The 22912-nt window shown below is 40.0% G+C and overlaps 1 protein-coding gene across 1 annotated transcript; it reads right to left on the bottom strand.

Moving 5' to 3' along the window:
- Positions 1-687: 687 nt before the first annotated feature.
- Positions 688-8289, bottom strand: zc3h15 (zinc finger CCCH-type containing 15). The gene is made up of 11 exons (XM_040034105.1): positions 8080-8289; positions 6284-6385; positions 6000-6111; positions 5748-5900; positions 5065-5156; positions 4529-4711; positions 3229-3309; positions 2993-3058; positions 2788-2895; positions 1799-1934; positions 688-1668 (listed from the first exon to the last, which is right to left on the bottom strand). Exons 1-11 carry the CDS (start codon positions 8152-8154, stop codon positions 1472-1474), a joined length of 1305 nt encoding a protein of 434 aa, XP_039890039.1. The 5' UTR covers positions 8155-8289; the 3' UTR covers positions 688-1471.
- Positions 8290-22912: the final 14623 nt, after the last annotated feature.

Raw genomic sequence — 22912 nt, 5'->3', positions numbered from 1 at the left:
TTCTCCTGTTATGCTAAGAAGCTTGCTAAATTAAAAGGTCATGCATTCAGTTTGTACTTTTTAAAAAAATATGTGATGATGACCCGGAGACCATCTGGATACTGGGTCTTTATTTCCTTCTGTTGTACTTGTCTTTGTCCTGCAGTGTCCCTCTGATGCTCTAAAGGGGGAAGCCCTGTTTGACTTGGCTATTCACCCATGTGCATATATCTGACACTAATAACCTGTGTGGATTTTTACTTATGTATTTCTGAAAATGCAACATGTTTTCGTAATTAGCACTTTATCTAGTCTCCTGTTCTGGCTTAAGAGCAATCTTGGATTTCAACATATAGATATTATAAATAACTGAGTGGGTTTGGCATAAAGTATAACTCTACTAATCAACTTTAAAACCACCGGTTGGGGCCACAGACTTTGGGAGTGGAGGTAGTTGGTTTACAGAGCTCCAAATCTTTTTTTTTTTCTTCTTCTCAGCATTGGCGCTGGTTGTGTGTTATCCCGGTCCTAGCCCAGAGAGAGGGTCTAAAAAGGTAAAGCTGACCCTGAATCACTGAAAATACACGGCTTTTATTTTATGGTACACAACAGGAGGGGAGCAGACAACAATCAGTGAAATATGGGTGTTAAACAGAAAAGGGACAGCATCAAGCTATTTAGCAATGGCATCCAAAAAGAGACGGACACTGGATGTACAGTAATTTTATTTTATTTTTAGGCAACTCATGAGAACATTATTTACAATACCAGGCTGGCACTGGGAACAAATCTGGTCTCAGATCAGGGAGCTGACATTTAAGAAGCTCAGTTTGGACCTTTCCTTCAAAAATTTTTTTACTAAAAATAAGAGATTTTTTCAGCAGAGCTGTGACCTCAGCTAAATGAAATAATGGATCTGTTGAAGGGAAAACAATCTTGAAATCTTGAATCTACTTGAATCACAAAAGTGCATCTCCTAACTAAAGCTTTTTGGCATGAGAGCAGGTGAGTTGTGTTCACCTTCCACTTGTATAACTTCTTCGCCACTGATGTCTGGTTTAATAATACAGTCTAACAGGTATAGCTCTTTAATTTTAAATCTGATACACTTCCCTTAAATCAATATATTCAATATTTTACTGATCAAGTAGAGAAACACTTGAAGCCTAATTTACCAAATGTCAGTGTAAGCCATCAAGTTTGTAAAGCAACAAAAAGTGTGCAACCACAGCCAAGTTCTCCTCAGCAGAGATGCGTGGAGTTGGCCCTGCCGTGGAAATTTGGACACCCAGAGGACAGAATGATGTACGGTGAAAACAGAGAGGGCAGAGACAGGCAGTGATGTCAAGATATAATCAGGCTTTATTACTGGAGTCTCTGAAACTTAAAATCATTCAAACGTCTGGTCTCTTTGATGTTTAGCTCCATGCATCCATCAGTCCATCCCTTTGCCACTTAGTCCATCTGACTTCTACCTCCTGCTCCCTCCTCATCAGTCTTCCAGCGCCAGTGTGTTGAGTTCTTCATCGAGCTCCTCCAGATCTTCTCCCGTGAACAGGTTTTCATCTACCGGTACTTCCTCCTCCTCTTCTTCTTCATCATCCTCCCCTCCTCCATCCTCCCCTCCGCCCTCTTCCTCTGAAAGCCCGTTGGCCTCGGCGCCACCACAAGCTCCGTTCAGCTGTTCCTCTGCAAGCAGGAGGGAAAAAAAAATGCTAATCACACACTTGACGTTTGTTCATCAGAAGTACTCAGAAGTACTGTGTTTGTTCTCTTACAAAAAAGGGATAAACTTTGACCGGTGTGTTTTTTTTCTCACCGTCGTCTGATTCCGTCGTCTCTGTCTTATTCCTAGAGGTGAACCGGTCCGTGGATGCTACAGTAATACCCGTGTTGTCGACCTCTTGTGGAACAAAGCGAGATAAGTCTATGTCCTGGACGTCTGTAGTATCAATCTGAAATTTAAAAGAAGAAAGAAAGAAAAGAAAACAAGAGAAACATTAAGTTAGAAAAGAAAGAAAAAACATGGAAGGGCTGGAAATGTGAATTTTAAAAAACTCTAGTGTCCAAATAAAATTGCAAGAAAAAAAAAGTAATATTAAAGTTCTTATCTTTGATGTATACATTTTTCCTTTTCCATAAAATTAGAAAATATCTGAATACTAGTCTAGCTAGGAAGCATAAACCATTGTGACTACATTGGAAAAGCAACAATAAGACAACCGTCAAAAAGGGAATTTTGGGAGACTTGCATGTGTGGATTTAACTAAAGAAAACACTGACATTGTCTGGATATGTGGCACAGATGTGCATGGCTCAACCAATCACTGGTAAGAAGGTTCAACTATCATTAATACTATCAGTAATATTAATATTTATTCACCTATAAGTCTTTTTTCACCAGCTATAAAAAACTGAAATGCTGGCTTCATATTTGAATGCTTGTTCTCCAGTATAAATCAGTACCTTAACATATCTGCCTGACTACACCGACCTCACAGAGAAACTAAAATAAATCGCTTGAAGTGGGAACACCAACACACTGCATGCCAACATCAAAACATTTATATTTCATACCAACAACGCAAACTATATTAGACACCAAACACAGGTTATTGTGCGGGGACATCTCATTTCAAGTGTGAGAGCCACAGAGCTGAAATCAATATAAACTCACACACAGACTACAGAAAAACAAGACTGTGGGAGGTTTTTGTCTATTCTAAAACACAGAGCTTCTTTCAAACTGCCTCCAACCAAATCTGTGAGTTTATTGCATTATGCAATTGCTGGAAATTTCATAATTACCTCTTCCTCCTCCTCTTCTTCTTCGTCGGCATATCTAGTGTCGTCAGCTTCATCGTCGTCATCATCAACCAGCTCTGGGCGGAATTCGAACACCTCACGGCCGCTCACCTGCAGATAATTAATACAGATAATAATACAAATTGCGTTTGGACATTTTTGCTTCGGCACCGCTGCCAAGGTGAAATTTCACAACCGCTGCACTCACCACCAGAGATTTGCCAGCCTTAAAGTCAGCCTTCTTCTTCTCCATTTCCTCCCTTGCTTTGTCCACCTGATAAAACAAAAGCATCAAGTATATCTTGACAAAAATATTTGACAAAGCTTTAATGATTTCAGTCATTGAAAACCCCCCGAGCCATCAAGTCTTTAATAATATCAGGGAAAAAGTGGGGACTTGGCTCTGACAACCTGATGTTAATACAATGTTTGAATGTGTCCAACCTTTTCCTGCCTTTTCCTTTTCTTCCAAGCCAGGAAAGTCTCCAGAGTTATCCGAGTGACATTTGGACCCAGAGCTGCACGCTGGAGAGAGACAAAGAAAGAAATCTCAGTTTCCGCACTTTAATTAATTTGAGGTAACAGCATGAGGCCACAACATCTGAAGACAGAGACATTTCTTAGCATTCAATTATAATATCTCAGTCTTAGCTGATGTCCTCTCTTAACAGCAAGTTTTGCTGTTTTTCAATACTGAGTAGAAATAGTTTACTTTCATAATTACATATGTTGAATTGTTAGCAAACATCCTAAGTAACACATTCAAAAATAATCCAAAACAGCAGCACTGACCGCGACACCAACTTATATTAAGCAGTTTTGTATTCGTGTTTAAACATCGTTCCACTACCCTGCAGAGGTCACATAGTTTGCTCACATTTATTAGCACTGCTGTCACTAAATGTCTAGATGTCTGCAATGATACGTAATCTCATCTGTCTGGACTAAACTATTTGAAACGTACTTTTCTTAAGAAATCATAACCGATTCAGATACATGTTTGCACTCAGCTTGGACTAGGTGAGGCTGCTGCTATTGGTTGTGATGTGTGTGCCATTACAGAAACACCAGTAGTGATAACATTCACACGTAAAGCTTTAAGCTGGAGACGTGAATGTTGGCAGAAGCTCTAAACACAGACAACTTAGCTTTCTGTTTCAGATGGCATTTTTTTAATAGTTAAACTGTCCAACATGATTTCAACAGAAACTGCTATAAAGTTTTAACAAAATGCAGTAACTTCTTCAACATGGTGTCAATCAGTCTGGATCAAAGTGGCTCCAGACTGTTCCTCTAGCTGCAAAAAATACAACGGCTCAATCCCAGACGATTTGTTTCTTATATTGTAAGTAACACTAGTAATTGTATAACCAATGACAATTTGGTCTAATGGGACCATATCGAGCAACAACTGACCAGTGGACCCTGGGACTACCGCTCTCCTATTGACTTGCCTACTTGGAGCATTAGTTGAGGCATTTAATCATTCAGCACCCACGTAAAGGTTTCACAGCTTCTGTTTGGTTTGGTACGTGAACCTCCACACCAGGCTGAGCCAGCCTTTTGAAGATAAAGGAGAAAAGTGCAAAGTTGTCTATGGTAAAAACGGTTTGCATATCAGCAATACCAAAGACAGCAGCCTCACTTTTACACCTTCCAGTCCATCTCATTCAATAGTTGAACTCTGTGCTGCTGTTACTCACCTCAAAGGTTCCCTAAAGCACGCTGTTGTAGTTATCCTTACCTCACTCTCTATAAGTTCCTCCAACGAGATCTCTTCCTCTGTCTCCTCCTTCTTTTTGTCTTTTTTCAGTACAAAACCGGGAGGCAGAGCATGCCGGTACATACAACTGTCGCCCCCTGCGGGACACACCCAGAACCAGCCGTACTTATTGTTTTCTATGGCCTCCAAGAAGTACTTACACACCTGCAGACAAACAAGTGTGAGTTAGCAACAGTAAAGCAGACAAAATCTTGTATTATTATTGGTATTAGTTGACTGAACTGTTAGCTGGACTGTCTTTGAGGAATTTTGTTTAGAGCCAAAAGACTCTTGGGAACAAACTGAGAGGAAAAAAGCACATTTTTTTTCCTAGATTTGGTTTTCTCTGCTTCTTCTTTATCCAGCAAACATCCTGAACTCCCTGCATTTCACCTTACCACACAAACAAGTCTGTTTCCCACACTCTCATTAAACCACCTGATGAAAACACAGACGACCAGCAAATATCTAGCTCCTTGTCTTCATTCACTAATTGTTTTTCATAACAACAGACTTACGATTTGTGTTTTGGCTTTCTTCTTCTCAGCTTCTCCGTGTTTTTTGTTGACGACTTCCTCTAGTTTCTTCTCATCCCAGTTCTCCATAGTGTCTGAAAGCAGCACATCACAGTCTTTCAGCATGGGGTATGAATTCAAATAACTAAAATGCCCAACACCCTCTCCTGTAGCTCCTAAAAATAGCTCACATTGGCCTTTTTTGTACGAGGATGGGGCTCTAAGATAGTAAGACGTAGCAGAACTTTCAGTTAATTTTCAAAGGAAAAACAAACAAACATGGTAGGCATGATGGACCACCCGTCCAGGTAAAGTCAATAAAGGAGATAAGGCAAAGGCCTGGTTAATTTAATTAAGTGTTCATCACTGAATTTTAAGTCCAGATATCAGTAGTTGAAATAAACTCAGAATGAGGTTTGTTTGCATTACAGGGGAAAATATTGACTATTTTATTCAGGAAAAATAAACAAAGCTGCCATAAAGTAGGCTTAAGACCCATGTAATCATAACTAAATATCAAATCAAGCTGTTTACATTTTTAGCAGATGGTTGTCTTCTTAATTTATCTGAATAATATAAAATGATAACAAACAGATTTCCTAAGAGAAATCATGATGCAGATGTTGACATCACGCAGCAATAAACACCCTTTCAATATGTACAAGTTAACTGTGATGTCTACCAACCTTTCTCCAGGTCTTCGTCTCTTTCGTCCACATAGACGCTTCTCTTTTCACATTTCCTCTCCATGGATAGATCATGGCTGAACTTGCACTTGTCTCCTTTAGTACACTGACCCTGCTTAAAGAACGCACACAGCACTGACTTTGGATCAACACCTGCAGGAAATAAAGAGAGAAAAAAGATCAATCATCTTTTCTTATCAAATTTAACACATCAAATGATTCATCTCCTGTGTGTCACATGCTGTGTGTCACCTTTGCTGACTTTCTGAGCAGCAACTACAGGTTTAAAAAGCTCATTGAGTTCATCCAGCTCTTTCTTCTTATCATTCTTCTTGGTGGTCTTTTCTGCCTCAGCCTGGGCAATCTAAACACGACAAATTCAGCCACATTTAAAGATTATCTGACTTACAAAAGATTTAAGGAAGACAGCAAGTAGAGTGAGCAAAAGTAAGAGACGAATGTTTGGCTTAAGGATTAAGAAGATACACAAGGATGAAGGCAGAAAGAAATACAGAAGGCAAGAACAGTTCGCCAACCTGTCTGGCACTTTGTTGTCCATATTTGACTTGCTGAGTAACATTCTTGATGTACTTCTGCTGCTTGGCCCCTTTTTTGTTCTTTAAGCCAAATGTCTTATCCTACAAAAAAACAAACAAACAAACAAACACAAGAGCCCAAACACATCTTTATTAATTGTCACTTTTATAATACAATTCCAAACACAAAGCCTGAGTGAGTGTTACATCACAACAACAAGGAGTACAGTGAAATCCACTTGACACATCTGCAATATCAGGCCATGGTTCCCTTTTCCATCCACTGCAGAACTACCATACCTAGTTGAAGTGTGCTAGTCAGGTGAAAACTCTAAAGTTTTAAGATCGCTTAAAGAATGAGTGAATTGATTTTTTTTTGTACATATCACAGCAAAAATTATCACACAACAAAAACCGAGATTGTAGTCTTGGTTCAGTCTTGTTAGGCTCATTATGCAAAGCATAACCTCCAAGTTTGCTTTTATTGCATAGATCCTTTAAAATAATGGTGAGGCATCTGTTCTTTTTCGTTCGACTAACAGCAACATGAGACCAGTGATTAGTGATTTCAGAGAAACCAAAATCTGTCTCAGCAGACCAAGTCTGTGAAAAGTTAGACTATCGACAAGGAACAGATCATAAATGCATGTCTAATTCAACAAATACTGACACACTTGTTCAAAATCTGACATACAGCTATGATAAAAATTAGCTCACTAAACATCATTATTCAGGGTAATTTTCACAGCGATTAGAACTGAAGGCTATGGTTGGCCTTCTGCGGCACTGTATCTGTGTCTAAATGTTTTATTTAGACACTACCTTGCCTGCAGCACTCATCCCAAGTTTCATCTTTATTTAGTTCACGTTCATTCTTTATTAAAAACCCACAGGCCCAATTTATCATCCACCATAACAGTAGGCTTTGATTTTAACAGGTGGTATTGAACCAAGAGTGCAATATGTGGCTCATCTATGTGTTTAAATAGTTATTTTACCAACAACAAAAGTCACACCTACAGCCTGGCTCAACACCATTTTCTGTTGTAAAATTAAAAACTTTGCAACTGAAAGCAAGAGTTGCTTGTCTGGTGTTAAGGAAACTGAATTATAAAGTTGCATGTTAAAAACTTCGAGCACAATCTGCGCCCCTTTCAAAATTTACTTGAAATTCCCGCTGCTAAACTTAACCACAACAGAAAACATGTAAGCGACCGGAAGACGCTGATAACATTAAGTGTTGTTTCAGGAAAAAACTAAATACACACAAATTGAGCTTGAAATTACTAATTTCTAGCCCGTTTACATCACTGAAACAGACTGAAATGTGTTTCCTGAGCAGTCCTGAGGCCGGTCAGAAAACAGGCCTTTCACTCTGCGCCTTCGTGCCCGTTTGCGTTTAAAACCATGAATAAAACCTCATAAAACACTACATAAGCTTTAACATAATGTTTGTAATTCTTACATGCGTCTTCAACAGGGGATATTAACCTTAAAACAATAACTGTGGACACTTACTCATGCGGCGGGACGGCCCTGATAGCTTTATCGGTTAGCTGCATGCCTTCGTCGAGAGTCAGCTAGCTTTAGGTTTAACTATACCCGAAGGGGCCTTTAGTAGAATACTACTAACTACTTGGAAATATGGACCGAACTATTAGAAAGCACTGACAACTGCCCAGAGGCCAGAACAACTTTACGATTCACCTGTCAGCACTTGCGATAGCCTCGGTTAACCGTATGCTAGCTTATCAGCTAGGGTTAATCAACGACACGCTAACTCGTGTAACTTTTACCTCAATAATCTTTTCCTTTTTCTTCTCCTGAGTTTTTTTATTTCCCCCGGGCTGGGCGGGTTTCTTCGGAGGCATGCCGGCTCAGGTATAGCTCTGAACAAAAGGCGTGAAGCTGTTCAATATCTTTATTAATATGGTGATTTTGCAGGGAAGTCAGCTCCACATTACCCGGTTGTTGCTAGCACCGCAACAGCGCCTTCTAGGCCACATGTGAGTTGTTGATGTTCTGTGACGTCAACACGCACCCCGAGAGGCAGGATGGGTACTGTAGTCTGTAGAAAAATCAGACTCAGAATACTTTATTAATCCCTAAGGAAATTGCAAAACACGTCTAGTTCAGGGGTGTCAAACATAAGGCTCTTCTTCCTCTTCCTCTTCTTCTTCTTCTTAAGATCATTACGGTGGTGGTGCAGGACATGTATGAAGACATGGTGAGATGGTAAGATCAGAATCAGAATCAGAAAGGGGTTTATTGCCAAATGTTGAGCAGGTTTACAACATTAGGAAATTGCTGCGGTGCTTCAGTGCAAACATAGTGTCATAAATAGCACTTAAATAGACATGAAAAAATAAAAGTGGGGATAAGAATTAAAAGTGCTACGTAGAAAGATATGTGCATGAGATATACATGAGATATATACATGAGAATAAGAATTAAGAGTGCTACGTTGAAAGATATATACATGAGTGCAGGTGGTAATCAGTGCCAAACATGGAATGATGCAGTGAACACAGCGTAGGGTCATGTGTTAGTGGCGGGGACAGTCATATGGTTATTGTTCATGTGTCCAACAGCAGAGGGGAAGAAACTGTTCTTATGGCGAGAGGTTCTGGTGCGAATGGACCGGAGCCTCCTGCCTGAGGGGAGCAGGTCAAACAGACTGTGTCCAGGGTGAGAAGGGTCAGCTGAGATCCGAGCTGCACGCCGCAATGTCCTGGAGGTGTACAGGTCCTGCAAAGATGGGAGTCTGCAGCCAATCACCTTCTCAGCAGAGCGCACAACACGCTGCAGTCTCTGTTTGTCCCTGATAGTGGCTCCAGCGTACCACACGGTGATGGAGGAGGTGAGGATGGACTCGATGATTGCAGTGTAGAATTGCATCATCGTCCGTGTTGGCAGGTTGAATTTCTTCAGCTGCCTCAGGAAGTACATCCTCTGCTGGGCTTTCTTGATGACGGAGGTGATGGTGGGCTCCCACTTCAGGTCCTGGGTGATGGTGGTACCCAGGAAGCGGAATGAGTCCACAGAGGTGATGGGGGTGTCAGTCAGGATGATGGGGGGGAGTGGGGCTGTGTGCTTCCTGAAGTCCACAATAATCTCCACTGTCTTCTGGGCATTCAGCACCAGGTTGTTGTGGCTGCACCAAGACACCAGACGTTCAACCTCCCTCCTGTAGGCAGACTCATCCCCGTTCGAGATGAGCCCAATAACGGTGGTGTCATCTGCAAACTTGATTAGCTTGACAGACTGGTGGGTGGAGGTGCAGCAGTTGGTGTACAGGGAGAAGAGCAGAGGAGAAAGAACACAGCCCTAAGGGGAGCCGGTGCTGATGGTCCGGGAGTCCGAGACATTCTTTCCCAGCCTCACATGCTGCTTCCTGTCCGTCAGGAAGTCAGTGATCCACCGGCAGATGGGATCAGGCACATTCATCTGGGAAAGCTTGCCTCGGAGATGGTCTGGAAGGATGGTGTTGAAGGCAGAGCTGAAGTCCACAAACAGGATCCGGGCGTAGGTTCCGTAGATGTACCGTATTTAAGGTGCGGGTAGGATTAATTTAGGGATCAGCTCTGAGCCCATTCTTGTTTGCAGTGATAATGGACAGGTTGCGGTCGGGCACGAGTGTCCATGGACTGCAATGTTTGCAGACAACACTGTGATCTATAGTGAGATAAGGTAGCAGGCTGAAGAGTCTGGAGAGGGGGAGGTATGCTTTGGAGAGAAGAGGAATGAAAGTCTGTAAAAGATGTGTGTGGATGACAGGAAGACAGGTGTAACACTGAAGCTGCAGAGAGCAGATGTAGTGAAGGTAGAATTTAAATACCTTGGGTGAACCATCCAGAGCAAAGTTCCCAGAGTGTTCACAAACTAGTTGCTTATCCTCAGCAGAGATGGGCAGTAACGCGTTACTTGTAATGCGTTACTGTAATCTGATTACTTTTTTCAGGTAACAAGTAAAGTAAGGGATTACTATTGCAAAAACGGTAATTAGATTACTTTCCCGTAGGAACGCTGCGTTACTGCGTTACTAAAAACCGTGATTTTTTTTTGCGAGAATGTCTCATGACAGTGACGTAAGTGAGTGCGACGTTCGTGACAACAGCTGTGTGCAGATCAACAGTGGATCATATATCGAGTGCAGGAGAGAGTATGAGCGTGCAGCGTTTAAAGCGTGGAAGTACTGACCTTACTTTGAGTTTGATTCCATAAAAAGTGACAAAAGCATTAGTGTACGTTGTGCGTGGGAAGAAAACTTCTTTTTACAGCGAAAAAAACCCCTAAACTTCCAAGCAAGCTCCGAATGCGCTACCACGTAATGGGAAACTCACAGAGAAACTCGCGGATTCTTCAACTGACCGCTGCGGCACACCTGCACCAGGGTAAACCTCCGCCTACCCCACTCCTGCTTTACAGGTGAAAATAGAGCAATAGGACCGCTGAGTCTTTGATGTTATTTATTTTCTGCTGTGTTTTACTTGCATCTATTTGAAAGAGTGAGTGTAAACACACAAAAATGTATATTTTATGTGCTGGAATGTGCAGAAAATACGTTTAAATGTTAAACAAATTTCTTCCAGTCAGAGAATGTTGCATATAATTAAATTTTTGCTTGATGCATAAAGTTAAAAGATTAAAACTAATAAAACAAGTTTTAAAAAGAGACTTTTCCATTTGATTACATTTTGTATGATGGATTATGCAGAAAAAGTGAAATTGGGCTAAAAGATCTATCGCTTTATCACCTATTCAGGTTGTAAATCGTGTTTTTAAAAAGTAACTAAGTAATTAATTACTTTTTAAAATATGTAATCAGTAAAGTAACGGGATTACTTTTTTGGGGAAGTAATCGGTAATTAGTTACTGATTACTTTTTTCAAGTAACTTGACCAACACTGGTCCTCGTGTCATTTCTTTTGTATCAATTTGTATTAAGTCTTTATTTTCCCAGTATGTTTTCTTTTCACCTCCTGCTTTATTTTGTGAGTTTACTGTTACTCATGCTTTACCTTTGGTTTCACTTCCTGTGTCTCGTCTTATGCAGTTCATTTCAGCCGTGTCTCACCATCAGAAACAAGAACAGGCTCAGGACCTGAGTGTCTGCATCTGGCTCCTGCTCACAAGTTTCAGTGTGCATATACTGCAGACTATGATACCGGGTTTGAAGCCATTTGATTGCAGTTATAGGATTTAACCATCTGGTGTCAGTATTGCAATATATGTCAGCTGAAGCAAGACGCTTCAAGAAGTTGTACATTAAGAAAAGAGGACCTCACTCATTTAACGGTCAAGTGTAAACAAAATTCAGACATATATTGTTAGAGAGCCCAGAATTATTTGAGGGCACGGACTTTCTGTGTTTTGGAAAACTAACTGGATAATGAGGAAAACAGATCTGCAGTGTTACAAGTATTTAGTTATTACAAAAACATCTTCAAAATTATTTGAAATGCTGCCTGCAAGGTGAGGTGATATAATGAGGCCACTATGAGAGAGTACTTCCTTTACAGTTTCTTTTGACAGATTAATGTTGCAGCCTCAAACAGCAACCAAAAGATCAAGAAGTGGCTCAACTCATGAGACTTGAGAAGGACCACATGCCTAAATTGGAGTTTGGTTGAATTACTTTGGAGCATTTGATTACACAGGTACTGAGAAATCAGCAGAAAGGAGATGTGTGTTTCTATCATAGGCGGTAGATAAAAAAGGTTATTAGAGAGCCACCATCTGGCCACTGAAAATAAGACTGTTTTATTAGCATTTTACTCTTTTTTTTTTTCCCCACCGTTTGATTAGACCACTAGTCAATTAATTTCAACTTTGGTATGACTTTTACTGGCTGAGTAATGGATCAGCCCCTATCTGCAAACCCTCTGTGGTTTGCTGTGAGGAAAATTATAGGAAGCACAAAAAGAAGAGAAAGAGCAGGAACAAAGCTACAGTTGGGTGCATTTGTAGAAGAAAAGAAAGAAAAGCACCCCTTTGTCATCGCTGCGAGGTGGAGAACTAACCAGCAGGGGTTTTACCGCTTCAGCTGCTGATTTAACTTGATTTAATTAGATTTCACTTAAGTTACTAATGTGATTTGGTTTGGCACATTTGAAATGTGTGGCCTTCATCCACATCGTGCCTCGGTTCATCGGCCACTTCACTGTTCAGAACGTGTGTGTGTGCAAATGTGTGTATGTGTCGCACAAGAAACCGAGGCACAGACAAGAGCCAAAATGGGTCACACACGCCTGCTCCTTTTGGGCTCTCATTTGCGCTCATGTCTTTTAATGAGTCCTGGTTTTCAAGGGTAAGGGACAACATTTACTCAGTTTGGGTGCTCTTATAATGGCAGTACTAGTTGTGCACTTTAATGAGTCCCAGAGTGAGACAATGAATTAACTCTAGTAACAGCATCCTTGGCTGAAAATGTGTTATCAAGCCATGTGTTACCAGACATTTCTCTCTGCTCGCATGCTCTGCTGCAACTTTATTTTATTCCATGCAATGCGGAGACTTTTTATTTCTAACACACTTATCATGCATGGCGCTTTTCCACCTTGCAAATATGTGTGCGTCTATGTGTGCGTCTATGTGTGCGCAAGTGTGTGCATACAATAACCTATATTGACACTACCGCTGACTGCATGGCTGAAGGCTAGATTTTAAGACAACAGAGGCTGGTAATATTGCCTCAAGCAAACTTTCCCTGTGTGTTTCTTTCTCTTGCTCCTCCTTTTTCTTTTTCTCTGAACGTCTTTGTCTCTCTGAGTGGAGTATAATAAATCACTATATCTGCTAGAAGAGCATTTTCCCTATAACCTCGCTCTTCATATTCATACAAACATCGATCCTTTCTGCAGAGGGCATTATGTCACACGCACACACACACACACACACACACACACACACACACGCTGAAGCACACACTCGAATGCACTTGAATCCAGAGATGCCTGCAGATGGAAAGAAAACATCTCCGGCCTAATTAAGAAAGCACAACAGTTGATCTTCTTCCCATGGTAGCCGAGAAAACTTGACACTGCGCAACCTGTAACCGTCTCATTTTTCTGAGGCAATAATCAAAAGCATCCTGGTATTCAGTCTGCCTCAGCCTCCTCCTGCTTCCAAGGACAAACTGCAGCACCTTGTCTGTACCGCTAACTTGCTGAGCAGGTCATCGGCTGTCAGCTGCTCCCCATCAAGGTGCTGCACGACACCAGGGGCGAAGAAAAGGGCAGGAACGATAATCTCCAGCCAGGCCCACCCAGGCAACCTCCTGCTCCAAAAGCAAAAACATGTAACTCCACTGTAGATTGGGGAAAAGTGTTCTGCTGCATAAAGACCTTGACCACCCATCACCTCAGGGCTTTTTTCTCTGCACACTGCTGAGATCCCATCATCCCGCGGTGCTCCATGCAACCCAGGACTTATTCAGTGCTAAAGTTCCTCTCTTTTTTTTCTTTTTGGTGTAATGCACATTCCCCTCAACCTGCCTTGTCTACATTTACTTCAGAAGATGGTTTCTTACACTTCTGACAGTCCCAAGAGAACAGATGTGAACTTGTTGTATTTAGCTTTATGCTCTGTGTTCAGGTAATAACCAATAGCAGTAGCAAGAGTGATAGCGAGAGACGGTGCTTTTTTTTTTATCTGGGAAAAGGGGAGAATCGTATCCTTTTACTGATAACACAACTCGTCTGCTGCATGCATTGTACTCAGGTCCCTTGAGGCTACTGTCGGTGGAGAGATTGCTGTGTATTCCTGCTCTCGTGGTGGATTTCTGTCTCGCCGTGTGAGAGTTGAAAGTCAGTGCAAAATGAAGAGTCTAGAAAGGAGCGCTTTGCTCGCTAATCCCAAGGGACTGACACCAAAACAGGATGTTTAGCTTACTGTTGATGTTTCAGATAACTGAAGAATGTGGGACTGCAATTGTAGTGCTTTTAAGTTTCAATATCAGTGTAGCTACACTGGAAATATCTGGAGTGATTTATGGAAAAACAGAACACCAAACAAGAAGATGGGCTTGAAACATTTGAGATATTTACCAGTAGCTATTTTTAAAACATGTTAAACTATTTTCAGCAGGATTTTTCTCTAACTAGCTGTCCCATTATTCACTCACTGCAGGAAAAATACTCAGGCTTCTTCTCACAATTGGATAAAGTTGTTTGTAAACCTATTACTGTCAGTCATAAGTGCTACCACCAATTCATTTTAGCAGAAGCACCAGCAGCACTGATAACCGATTTTAGGTTTTCAGCATTTCGGCTATTGATTCCCTGCAGGGTTTTATCATCTCATGCTTGCCTGTGTGGCATAAAACTGTTGGTTGTTTTTGTGATTTTACTCATTCCTACATTTTATTGCATTCCTTCTGTGCCTTTTTATTGTGTATTCCTATTTCATTATTTTATTGTTAACTCCATCTGCAAACCATATTCATCTCAGGGGACAATAAATATTGAATTGAACCGCACTCAGTCGTTTCAGGGAAGATTGGAAGGTGGGGGTTTACTGCCTGATAACTGGAAACATGAATGAATGAGTGAGAACATTGGTGGGGAAAGTCAAAGGATTAGACAGAGTAGTGTTCATGGCTTTAAACCGTAGCACATTATCAGGAAAACACAGAAAGAAATCAGATAAGAAGTCTTTTAAAGTGCTCACAAAATGAAAATGATAGTGTTTAGGTTTTGGAGCTGAGCTTGAACTCCACCACCTGAGAAATATCTCAAGAAAAAGTTTAACTTTAGAAGTTTAAACTTTATCCTCAAACTTAATTTGATGTCTTTGTAAGTCTTTAAGTAAATGCTACATTAGCCTCAATTACACATGATAAAAAAATAGGGACACATACAGTCTTACTGTCACAGTCTTCCAGGTGTGGCGCCTGTCTGTTTCTCTTTTTCTCTCCTATCCATGTGACTGGAGGCAATGTTGTGAGTTAACCAGTCTGTTTCAGTGCTGAGCATGGTGTCAGGAAACCCAGGGCAGGCGCACCAGTGTTTAAAGCTGGCTTCCACCACCACCTGTTGCCAGATTTTTAACCTATGCATACGTTAGCATGGCGCTTACCTGCTTGTTTGTATCCTCATGGACCTTGTACTTGCCTGCCCACCTGGAGAGTGTGCCTCACCCGCTCTCACTGCCCTTGCTGCTGTAACATCTCTACTCTGAGGACTCAAATATTGGAAACCTTAGCCTGAGGAAAGAGAGGAAAACTGCAGTAACAGTGTTTGCCCCCTGCCTAAAGTATACTTACCTGCTTATTTAGAAACTTGTCCAAGTCCCCTGCAGCTTGTGAATGATCAGCTTACCAGAAAGATTACTTACCTAATCTGTTTCACTGTTTACCTGCAAGTATTCCCCACTGTTGTTGCTCAGAGAATTGCTCATTAAAACTACTGACCTTTTTCAGTGTTCTGCATTTGAGGTTTAAATCCTTCTGGATAACATTACCACTTACTGGTCACACATTACACACATTATTAGAATGATGACATAATAATAATGCTTCAGAGGGTGTAGTAACAAGGTTTGTTTCAGCACTGCCTCTGTGCAGGAAGTTCATACATAACCATCAAAACTTAGGGCACCTGCAAGAATCATTTGCACTCGCTTTCAAGACTGCATTTGGTTCCATCACTGCAGGAAGATCAATGTTAAGCAATTTGTTAATCCCTTAAAAAAAGACAGTTTCAAGTGGAATTTAAATAATTTCATTTTGTCGTCATTTTTAAAAGTAATACGAGCGCAGATATTAGCCCTTTTTCTCATCTCCCACCAAATGTTTAGCCAAAACGGGGGTGAGATATGACTTGGAAGAAATGGAAATTTAACACCCACAACAGGGCAAACTCTGTTGGACGCAATTCACCTTATGGGGATTAAATAATAAAAAAAACACTGACATGCACTGAAAATGAACGGGGTGTAAAGATACTACAAAATGTTTCACACATGTGAATGGATAATGTGGAATTAATTTTAATCAGTTACCACTCAATACTGTACATCATCTCAAAGATTAAACCTATTTAACAGATAACTAAATGTCTTTCTATAAAGTTAATGCTTAAAACTCAGCAACTGTTTAGTAAAGAATATGAAAAATTAAGAGAAGAAGTCACACAATATAAACTCAGATTATTATAGCAGAATGTTCAGAGATTACAAACTCCCAGAGATAATTAGACTTCAAATAAAAAATGAAGACTTTCATTCCAAAATTAGATATCTGCCACTTGGCAAAAAAAAGATATATATATATATTTTCCACCTACCAGCAGATGATTGCTGGCAGTAAAGCTCAGCACTATTATAGTTAGGAGTCGTGTCACGTTCGCTCGGCGAATTGTTACAAGTTAAGGACTTAATAAACTGTGTTTCTGAAATATTAACAGATGAAATTCAGACAGTAAGGACAAATTTATTGCAGCTTGAAATGAAACCTGTAAATCACTTTCAGTTCCATGAGTGAGACTCTTGTTATTGCCAATAAAAGAATACAGATGAACATTTCACCTGCTGCCAGTCACAGCTTGTCCAAGCCTTGCAGGCATGCCTGCGTTTTAATATTCTTTTGTTTTTATTAAAACAACATGGAGGATAATTTACAAGCATAAACTGTTTAAACTTGGAATAAATAAAGGGAGCGATGCTCTTCTGGAGTCCAGTCACGTCTTGTGTGAGAAGCATGCAGCTCAACTCCAACTATTTTGATTAGAGTTGAAATGAACTCCGTGTTAATGATCTGAGCGTTTCAGTTAAGATTTGCAATCAGCTAAATGGCTCAATTTAGAACAACTGAAATAAACCAAATAATTAATTTGGAAGTGTTCGGAAAGAGCTAAAAGATTAATTTCTGAGAGTGGCAAAGAAGTAAATGATTTATCTGGGAAGAAGTGGAAGGAGCTTAATGTTGAATGGAAGCAAGCGATTCATTCAAAGGAGTCGGTCCTAAATGACTCTGAGCCAGCTTCATCCTGAAGTTAAAAATAGACTTTCAGCGGTTGAAGAAGATCACTGCACACATATGCATGCACACCCACATGCACATATGCATGGCTATCGGTGCACGTGCTGTCGCCATGCAAATGCACACAAATGAAGATACGGGAACCACAAAACACCACAATTACATTTTGTGAAATTTCAAATGAAAAAAGAAAAAGAAACTTGCTCACACACACAGCCGGTGTCACACTTTCTGTCACTAGCTCTCTTTTTTGTTCTCTCACTTGCTGACACACAAACACACACATTCTCTGACACAATCGCACAAACACTGAAACACTGTCGCTCTCGCTCGCTCTCGGTCTCTCTCTCTCTCACACACACACATACACACACACACACACACACACACACACACACTCTTGCGCTCTGGCTCATGAATTAAAGAGCAGAGCTGGTCCAGGGGGAAGAAATTATTCAGGCAGATCTGCTCTCTGACAGAGGAGTGGGAGGGAGGGAAGAGAGGAATGGAAAGGGAAAGAGGGAGAGGGAAGGGGGGAGGAAGAGGATGCAAAGACAGGAGGGAAAAGGAGAGGAAAAAAGGGGATGGAGAAAAGAAGAGGGGAGAGAAGAAAAGGACCTTTAATAAGGAATGCACTGATTTGACATAGAGAGGCGATCGAACCCCCAGTGGTGCACTGCATGAGTGCATGTGTTTCAGTTCTGTGTCTCCCCAGCCCTCCCCCCTGGCCTGTGTGTGCTTCTTTGTTGACTCTCTGTGTAATGGATGTGGGAATGCATGTATCTGTTTCTTTGTGAGGTTATGTTAGTACCTGTGTGAGCATTCAGGTGTGTGTGTGCGTGCGTGCCACTTTCATGCTGCTGGATGGCAAGTTTCTCTTTTAGTCTAACTTCACATGTTGCATTAAAACAGGTGATAAGAGACGTTTTCTGTCCAAGCTCCCCGATGAGGTGAAAATTAAAGGGAAAAACCTGCTGAACAGCCATCTAACCGCAGCACACAGGACATATATCAAAGCTAGCTCTGAATTTTCCACAGTGTAAGGTTGGATAGATTAGAGGTCCTCACATGTCCAAACCACTCTTATCTAAGCAGTACCACAAACTATTTTTTGATTTCAAATGAAATTTGAAAGTTAGACACCCCAAAATTGATTGAGGAAGCGTGTTTTTTCAGAGATAGGTGAGATATGAAAACCAAAGTCCAGTATGACTAACGGATCAGTGAATTCGAAGGCTTATCAGAGGCTAAAATACAGCAGCTCTAGACAGTTATCAGTTGTGCAGTTATTTTATCTTTAAATGTTAAAATAATGATTTAAATGATAAAAATTCAACTTTCTGGTAAAAAAGTCTTGTCGGTCAGGAATATGTGGTTGAAGGGCTATTGCTGCATGATGTTGATTTCTCGATTATCATGGCTTTCCTTACTTCCCTCTAGTGTTATTCCAGGCACAGACCTTTGTTAATCATCTTTAATATTAGTCTTTCTGTCACAGTTTCAGTTTTTTATCTTTTGGTCATTTCCTGTTTTAACTGGAAGATTAGTTTGCTGTTGCTTTCTTACACTGTGGGTTTTCAGTAATAATAAAGTTTGACTTTTGTTCCCTTTGACTTCTGTGTGCGTTCTTTTTCTGAAAGGATGGCCCTTTTAATGCAGTCAGTTTGAACACAGCATCAAGGTGCATTCAAACAGGAAGACACCAACAGCTACATGGGACCGGACACCACAGTGACATGTCAGTGAACTTCAAAGACCTGTAGCGATGACTGGTGAAATAAGAATGATAAATAGAGCAAGCAATTTAATAGGGTACCACTGGAAAAGAAAACATAATTGACTCACATATTTAGGTGCATGTACCAATAAAATCAGAGCCTGGAATGTCCATTAGTAACCAGCTACAGCTACAAAGCACCATATTGTCCCTCATATGTCCAATCTTTGTTCTTTATTTCTCTTGTTTATTAGTTTAAAATCTTTGTGTTATGATCCCAGGTTCAACTGTGGGCTTTTGAACCTCTGATGGTGAATTCTTTGTTTGGTGTTATAGTTTTGCTTTTTGACCTTCGTGTTTTCTTCAGCATGTTTGGAAGCTTTAGTTTTATTATAATTTCGTCTTAGTATTTGAGTTTATGTTATTTACTTATTTGTTTACTGGTCTATCCTCAAGTTTATTCATGTGTCTCTGTTCTCACTTCCTGTTTTATTAAAAACAATTAATCTAGTCTGAATACTTGCGAATTCAAACACACGCAGTGAAAGTGAAGGTGATTTGAGATGTTGCCTCTTTAAATGTGGACACGCTGCGTAGTCCTGTTTTATTATTAGCCTTAATATTTTTATTCTTGAAGTTTTTAGAGTGTCTTTGCATCAAAATAATCCTTATTAATATTTTACTGGTCCTCAGGGCAGCTCTTCTGATTGGCTGGACAATAGATTGTGTGGGGCTTCTTTGCTCACAGGCAAGGTTGTGTGCCTGAGAAGCGTAGTAGGGATATTCCCTCTGACTAACATCATACAGACCCTGGAATAGGAGGAAAACCTCCCTGAAACAAAGCATTTAGAGCAGTATGAAGCCTGAACTTTTAGATCACAGGGATTCGTTTTGTATATACATTGACTTATTTAGAAAACATTTAGTGCAAATTAAAACAAAATTAAACATTTAGAATTGGATCAAGATCAAATCAGCCATACAAAATGCATGTAGTCCACCTCGTCCATATAATTCACATTTTCATGAATTAAAAGCATTGATTATCCTGGAAAAAAAGAATAAAAATCAGAATTTTTTAAAAATTCTAATATTATAGGGTCTCTGCTTTACAATATAAAGCACCTCGAGATGCTTGTAAATTGTTACGATATCAACAAAATTGAACTGAAACTAAGAATCTCATTCAATTTCATTTTCAATTAGAACCCTATCCTTTAAACCTGGAAGGCCTTGTTATTATGCTACTCCCCCAAAAAAACAACTAAAAAGTTATGATTAGGAGTTTAAATCATCTCTAAAAAGTACCTGATGATAATTTGAAACACAAGGTTTAGAATATCTTGGGATTTGACTTCATGACCAAGACCACCTCCACTAGAAGCAGCATGATATACAGTAATTAAGTGAAAAGAGCACCAATCCACATAATTCCACATAATTTAAGTGCACACCATGTTTGAACACACACGCATACACACACAAAACCCACCACAACTTCACTTGGACTAAATAAATCCATCATGATCAATGCTGTCAGTGTTTACTCAGATATTTCACATGTAGAAATGCCCACATCAGTCATGCATTCCAGTTTTTCATACATAAATGTGCTTGTGTGTTATAAAAAAAGTGGTCTGTGTTGTTTTACTTTTATTTTATTGATCTAAAGTGGACCACTAATGCATTAAATCACAAGCAGCTTTTTAAGATTCTGGGTAGGTCAGAGTAGAGCAAAATCTAATTAGGTATAATACAGATGACAGCTTATCCGATAATAATGCAAGCATGTTTTTGTTGACTGGTTGAGGGCTTTATGTGGGCAAAATTGTACATGAGCAGACTATGTGAGATATCCATTTATATTAAATGAAAACATGCCAAAAAAAGATACATGCCTACCGTGATGTGACTGTCATTTTCAAAGTTGGCCTCTGAGTAACTGAGTTTGAGACCTCATACTAAACCAGCAATATAAAATACTGGAAAGTGGGACTGTGGCTCACTGCCATGAAGGCCATAGATGGATACATTTGTATATATTAAGACCACAAGCATTAAAAATCTGTTGTTCAAGAGAGACCTGCACAAGGAGTCAGTAGAGGCTTTAACAGCATTAATAAACACAACTGACACACGATGCAAGGGAGTGAACATCACATCCAGATGATATGCAACAACATTTTGAGAAGAAGCACAGCTTCAACAGCAACTTTTTTCTTAATCCTTTGGAATTGACTTAAACTCCCCCATGATAACCAGTTCTCACGAATTTAGCACCTTCTTTCGATTTTTCCAGGAAAAATGGGCAGCATATTTAAAAGTTTATTTTGACCCGTTCTCTTCTGGCTCCAAGGGCAAACATTTGTATAATATTGAGAAAGCAAAGGCCGTATTGATTATGGGTTTTAGACGTGCGTACACAGATAAGTGTGTGCAAGCCCAAGCAGATATTTTTATTTAGAAATAACCAATAAGAAAATCTGTGGACACAGAGAGACGGCACTTATCAGCAGCATACAGGAAACGGCGATTTCGATCATTTCTATGGACTATTAAAGCATAAAACACAATGGTAAACAGTATTACTGTCTTGAATAACCCACATCACCCACTGCATGAGCATGTGAGTGGGCTGAGCAGCTCTTTTAGTCAGAGACTGAAACACCCTCGCTGCAGGAAGGAGCGCTTTCGCAGATCATTCATCCCAACAGCAGTTAGACTCTATAACTCCTCAATCACGATGTCATAAGTCACTGGACACGGTGAACATCCACGGTCACCACTTCATGCATAATGGACCTTCCATGACCTTCCAAGCTATATAGTTATGTCTTCCATATTTCCAACTATATCCATAATCACATACTGTGTATGCTACCATTGTATATAGTGTATTATCTTACTTTTTTCATTGATTGTACTTATTTGTATTTTTGTATTTCCTTCATATATCTGTACCTGAGCTGAGGTGACGCAAAAATTTCTCCGTTGTGGGATCAATAAAGTCTTATCTTATCTTATCTTATCTTTACCTGCTGTGCCAGGTGCATTCATGAAGAGCAAATGACTATAATCCAAAAGGAGAGAAAAAGTTGAGGAAATAAAGGGTTTCTTCAGCTGGAGAGCAAAATTAATAAAACGATAAACAGATAGGTTTCTAGTAACAGGACGGCATTCCAGTTTGTAGTAAACCTCATGTCTGTTTTAAGCATCCAAGTGCCTCTCCAATGACTTGTTTCTTCATTTTTGGCCACTGTTAGATTTAATTTACAGGAATTTCCAAAAATAAATCAAGCATTGACCTGTCATAGTAGATAATTTTGTGTCTATTCAAAGGAAACCAGGATGCTGACGATCTATGAATTAAAACTGTACCAGGACAGTCAGAACAAAACACTGTGGGGTGAACAAACGAAACAGACAGCAAGCAATTTAAATGAAAAAAAGGGGGGTGTTGTTAATGGGCTTCAGTTAGCTAATTTAGTTAGCCAGTATGATTAAATGGACACAACAGGTTCTGACAGTAGATCACCACTTTGCTCCTATGAAGAGAAAAGAAAATGGGCTTCAGCATCAGTTAACGTAAGTCAGTAAACACCTAATGTCAACCTATCTGTGTTTGCAGCTTTCTTAATTGGTATTTAAACATCCTCAGCTGGATGTGTGTATTTAACTACATGCTGAGTGCTTGTTTTATAGAGGTTAAATTCTCTTCTGTGTTCTCTGAAACGCTTGAATGTTTGTGCTTGCAAAGCAAACAGCAGTTGAGCCTGCTGTTGAGGCCCTAAGTCAATTCAAGATTTCCCTAATTATGCAATTAGTGTTTTTGTTCAGTCACCTGTTGAACTGTGAAACTTGAGAATCCATCTAGGCACTGTGGACATGTATAATGTATTATCCAGATTTTTCTTTAAAAAGGAAATTGAAT

This window comes from Simochromis diagramma, unplaced genomic scaffold (assembly GCF_900408965.1).
Source record: "Simochromis diagramma unplaced genomic scaffold, fSimDia1.1 OVJJ01000176.1, whole genome shotgun sequence".
NCBI classification, from domain to species: Eukaryota; Metazoa; Chordata; class Actinopteri; order Cichliformes; family Cichlidae; genus Simochromis; species Simochromis diagramma.
This window is presented reverse-complemented; position numbering and strand designations above follow the sequence as displayed.

Coding starts and splice junctions, on each gene's coding strand:
- zc3h15 (XM_040034105.1), bottom strand. CDS start 8,154: ATGCCTCCGAAGAAACCCGCCCAGCCCGGGGGAAATAAAAAAACTCAG. Junction 6,112..6,283: donor GACAACAAAGTGCCAGACAG/GTTGGCGAACTG, acceptor TGTCGTGTTTAG/ATTGCCCAGGCTGAGGCAGA. Junction 5,157..5,747: donor AGACGAAGACCTGGAGAAAG/GTTGGTAGACAT, acceptor TGCTGCTTTCAG/ACACTATGGAGAACTGGGAT.